This window comes from Argentina silus, assembly GCF_951799395.1.
Source record: "Argentina silus genome assembly, chromosome: 12".
Classification (NCBI taxonomy): domain Eukaryota; kingdom Metazoa; phylum Chordata; class Actinopteri; order Argentiniformes; family Argentinidae; genus Argentina; species Argentina silus.
The window spans coordinates 17446801-17451800 of record NC_139666.1 but is presented as its reverse complement, the minus strand read 5'-3'; the positions used below and the strand labels follow the sequence as shown (position 1 = coordinate 17451800).

At 48.7% G+C, this 5000-nt stretch overlaps 1 protein-coding gene across 1 annotated transcript in view; it reads right to left on the bottom strand.

Annotated features, from left to right (window-relative positions):
* The window catches only part of LOC310812772 (cyclic AMP receptor-like protein A), a gene marked incomplete at its 3' end in the record, with an annotated part of 33655 nt that overhangs the window by 16541 nt on the left and 12114 nt on the right, over window positions 1-5000 (bottom strand). Inside the window, exon 9 of the mRNA XM_083681473.1 lies at window positions 2167-2245. Coding sequence (XP_083537599.1) covers window positions 2167-2245 — 79 coding nt within the window. The remainder of the gene's footprint in view (window positions 1-2166; window positions 2246-5000) is intronic.

The window sequence follows — 5000 nt, the reverse complement described above, 5'->3', positions numbered from 1 at the left end:
TGAGAGAGAGAGAGACAGTAAAGGGACAGCACCGTTGAGTATAAGCAAGAAGGGCAGACCTGTGGCCATTGATCACACTGGTGATAAGGTTAGAGAGAGGGCGAGGACATCTAACATAAAGAGTGAGAGAGGAGAGGGGGGAGGGGGGAGGGGGGAGGGGGAGGAGAGACTCATTGTCTATTTGCCAGCGACAAGAGAGGAAGGGGGGAGATAGAGAGATAAGAGAAAATCAGGTGGTATGAAAGAGTGATTGACAGTGGACTATCTGACCGCTGAAGACAAAAGAGGTGTGTGTGAGTATGTCCCTAGTCTAATGCTGTCTGTCACTCAGTGTGGATTTTAAGCACGGGAGAGAGAGAGACAGAGAGAGAGAGAGAGAGAGAGAGAGAGAGAGAGAGAGAGTGTGTGTGTGTGTGTACACACTTGCAGAGAACCACTGCAGAATGCTCACCCTAAAGCAAACAAAACACACTGCTTTTCAATAAGGCACATTAAGGAGGCTGATCTAGATTTTTAATCCTTATCCTCCTCAACTTGCTTAATTCTATTAGAAAATATATCCACAAAAATACTTTCTGATGACAAGAATGATTAAAAATTATTACGAGTTAAACTATCAACTATAGAGCTGTTTTCTTTCACATTTTCCAACATTTAAAGCAACCTCAGTTTCTCTCTCTCTGTCTCTGTCTCTGTCTGTCTCTCTCTCTGTGTCTCTCTCTGTCTCTCTCTGTCTCTCTCTCTGTGTCTCTCTCTGTCTCTCTCTCTCTCTCTCTGTGTCTCTCTGTGTCTCTCTCTCTGTCTTCCTCGGCCATATCTCTTTCTTTACGCCCTTCTCTCCATTCCATCGCCACCTACTCCCCACTCAAGCTTTAGAAATTCTTTACAGTGAGAGAGCCTGCAGCAGTGAAGAGATAAGGCTTGAGCTCTTCATAAATATAATACAGAAAAAGAGGGAGAGAGAGAGAGAGAGAGAGAGAGGAAGAGAGGAAGATAGAGGGAGTGAGAAAGACAGATAGAAAGAGAGCGAGTGAGGGGAGACACGGGTGACAGAGGAAGCAGAGAGCAGAATGAGATATGAGAAGTAGGTTGCACACCAACCCATTTCATTTATTCTCTTTATCACAGATGTGATAAAAGGAATGGTACTTTGTCTCCTCCTCTCTTCTTCTGTCAGTCAGTCTGTCTGTCTGTCTGTCTGTCTGTCTGTCTGTCTCTGTCAGTCAGTCTGTCTGTCTCTGTCAGTCAGTCTGTCTGTCTCTGGCCGTCCGTCTCTCTGTCTGTCTGTCTGTCAGTATCTGTCTGTCTGTCAGTATCTGTCTCTGTCTGTCCGTCCAGTCTATCTGTCTCTCAATAAGTCTGTCTGTCTGTCTGTCTGTCTGTCTCTCTCTGCCTGTCTGTCTGTCTGTCTGTCTGTCTCTCTCTGCCTGTCTCTCTCTGTCTATCTGTCTGTCTGTCTGAAGAAGCAACTTTTATAACATAATCCATATGTTACACAATTTCAGTGTTTGTTAAAAACCAGTGCCCTTCCTGTCGCCTCAGGACGCCTGGCTCTGGTTGTGACGTCAAGCCAGGGGTACGGCAGCTATGTGGAACCTTCTGGAATGTTGCCTCGAGGCTTCCACTACACCCTCACTGTGGCACGGAACACAAAGCTCTGAGCAAGGGAGGGAGGGGACGTGGGAAGGACAAGAAAGGGAGGGAGGGAGGAGGGAATGGAACTATGGAGGAGGGTGGGGTGAGAGGAAAACCTGAATTTCTCCCTTGCTTCCAGTTTTCGTTGCGAGGAAAATACACACACACACACACACACAGAGACACAGAACACAGACACACACACACAGAGACACAGACACAGACACACACACACACACACACACACACACACACACACACACACACACACACACACAGAGACACAGAGACACAGACACAGACACACACACACTTGGAACCATTGATTTGGAGATCGGCAAGTCAGGAATCCGACCGATTTCCTAATTGGCCACTCAGAATTCAGATAACGAAATCTCTATTTCTTATTGACCAAACAGGAATTTGAGACAATTTGAACAATCTCCCCTTATTGGCCACTCAGGATTCAGACTGTGTGATCCCCGTTGTTGATTGGTCGCAAATGAAGCAGTGGAAGGAAGCTGAGCTCACCCTCTCATTGGCCACATAGATGATTCTGGCGTAGCAGCAGATCATGAGGAAGATGAGGGTGAAGAGCGGGACATACCATCTGTGAAGGGGAGAAAAAGGGGAACAATCCAAATCAAATTCAATTCATATTCAAATTCAATTCACAATATACACACTATACTTGTGCTAGGTTCTATGCTAGAATGAAAGATATCCATGCAAATACGAAACGATTTGGGATCATTTCATCATATCAACCTAACTAAATCAAATGATCATTTATCAACGTGGTCTGTATTCGTGCAGATATCTCAATTAGTACACCTCTGATTTTACATTTCTGGATATTTCAAAGCATTGCTTGGGAAGGACGAATTTAAGGTTTGTGTCCCTGCCCACTCCTGTGAGTGGGAGGGAGAAGGAGAGAGAGACTGAAGAGCAGACATGTATGAAATACCGTGAGGATGGAGGGATCAACAAAGACAAAAAGAAAGAACAACTGCAGAACAAGAACAACTGCAGAAATGATTGGTATTCATGAGAAGATGAAAGACGGAGGGAGGGAGGGAGGGAGGGAGGGAGGGAGGGAGAAGCGCGGTGCTGTCGTTCCCTGTGTTATTAAGTAATCTCTGTGAAACCGAGAGAGAGAGAGAGAGAGAGAGAGAGTTTCAACCTCTCCCTGTCAGACAATAACAACAGTCCGACTGAGTCTGTGACAGGTTCCCCCCACACCGCCTTGTCTGTCAACCCCCACACGCAACCTCCCGGTGATCCCAGCCCTACTCTCCAGCTGCTCCCCCTGCAAAGATGTCTGCACGTCACATCACAGTGTGACAGAACTAATAATCAAAACATAACACAAAACATTACACCAAAAACATAACACAACGGCACAAAGCACCGCAAAGACACACAGCGCAAACCAGGGGAGGCTGGGGGAGGTAGAACTCAGGAGGACGGGCTCATTGTAACGCACGGAAACGGAATATGGAATTGTGTCGAACATCGCGTGTTTAGTGATTTCATGCTGTTGTGTTCTTGTTTGGATAGGCCATGTCACAACATGTTTGATCACATTCCTTAATGCTTGCCATGCATTACAATGAGCCCCATCCTCCGATTTCCACCTCCGCCAGCCACCCCCTGGAGCACACCCACGACGACTGTGAGGAGAACCACAACCAGATTCAGTGACTGTGCCTCCACCATGTAGCCTTGTGCTGTACCGGTAACATGCACAGGCGATGTCACAGACAGACGCATCGACCGTACTGTTTGTTCAACACGGTGCCAGATAAGACAACAGGATGGGCGTGCGATGCAGGAACGTTTTAGCAATGTTTCAAAAAGCCTTAGGTCTTTCTCAAAGGAAGAATGTCCATCCTGTTCTTCAAACGCTCCCAAATCTACACGGTGTATCACGCCGCCCCCCCCCCCCCCCCCCCCCCGTCCCCCCTTCCCGCCCGCCCGCCCGCCCTCCGGGAATGCTGTGGGTTAGCAACGCAGCCTGAAATGTTTTCATAAGTGCTTAAAGAGAAACAAAACACTTTGTTGGCGCTAAACAATAGTTGGATGTCTGTCGAAATATTCCAGGCAGGAGACGACAGACAGTACCTTCATGGTTTCCTGATACCTAACGCTGAAACACACCTCTTTGCCAGTTCTGTAAAATGCCTGAAGCGAAGTTTGGCATATCCACAAGGAAGAACAGGTCCAACCAAAACACCCAAATATTTTGTCTCCAAGCCACCCTCGTCAGGGGCAACCTGTGTCTCTCTACCCTGAACGAGAAGCCAATCAGAAAACCGCAGACGACATTCTGTTCAATGAATTAAATAATTGCATTCATATTCAATTTGAGTTGATTTCATTGAGCATGAGCTGCATTCAAATCCCCTTCTATTCTATTCTATTAATGTAGCCGGCACACTTAGCTAGAGGAGTTTAAAGTACTGGGGGTGTGGTGGGGGGTTTGGGGGGGGGGGGGGGGGGGGGGTAGAGAGATCAGCAGAGGGGAGATTGAGGTAGCCAGGTTTCAGAGAGGGACAAGACATTGAGGATACGCTCCCCTCACCCCTGTGTGATTTAATAACCTGCTCTCCGGAATAAATGGCGTCCAATTACGCTGCTGTGCCTTCCGTTAACGATGGGGGGGGGGGGGGGAGGGGGGGGGGGAGAGTGGCCTTTTAACGATAGGGGTGGGGGGGGTTGGGTGGGGGGGAGGGGGGATGGTGATGGGCGGCAGCTACAAAGTGCTCTAATTAGCATGATAATGATCTGCCATTAGAGTCCGCCGTGCTCTACAGCTGAGCACTACCCCAAGAGAGAGGGGGGGAGGGGGGGGGGGGACAGAGATAGAGAGAGAAAGGGAGGGAGGGAGGGAGAGATAAGATATAGAGAGAGATAGAGAGAGAGAGAGAGAGAGAGAGAGAGAGAGAGAGAGAATGACGACAAAAGGGTCATGGGACTAGAACAGAGGGGAGGGGAATAGAGGAGACACGGGGAAAGAAAGAGAGGGAGAGAGTGACTGGGAGGAGAGAGATAAGGACGCATACTGTAGCAGGAAACAACAGAAGCTAACTTAACGTTCGGGACGAAGACCAAAGGAAAAAAAAGAAAAGCGAAGGGTGAGGGAGGAAGAAGGAAACCAAAAGGAGAAGACTTGAAGCCGTACATGCACGCACGCACGCACGCACGCACGCACACACGCACCCGAGCCCTCTCCCAGCTCCGCTCTGAAGTGATGGATGAAGATGGATGAAAGAGGCATTAATTAAAGTCTTCGGTAGGGAGAGGAGGAGGAGGGAGAGGAGAGAGGAGAGCGCTGGGGGGGGGGGGGGGGGGGGGGGGGGGGG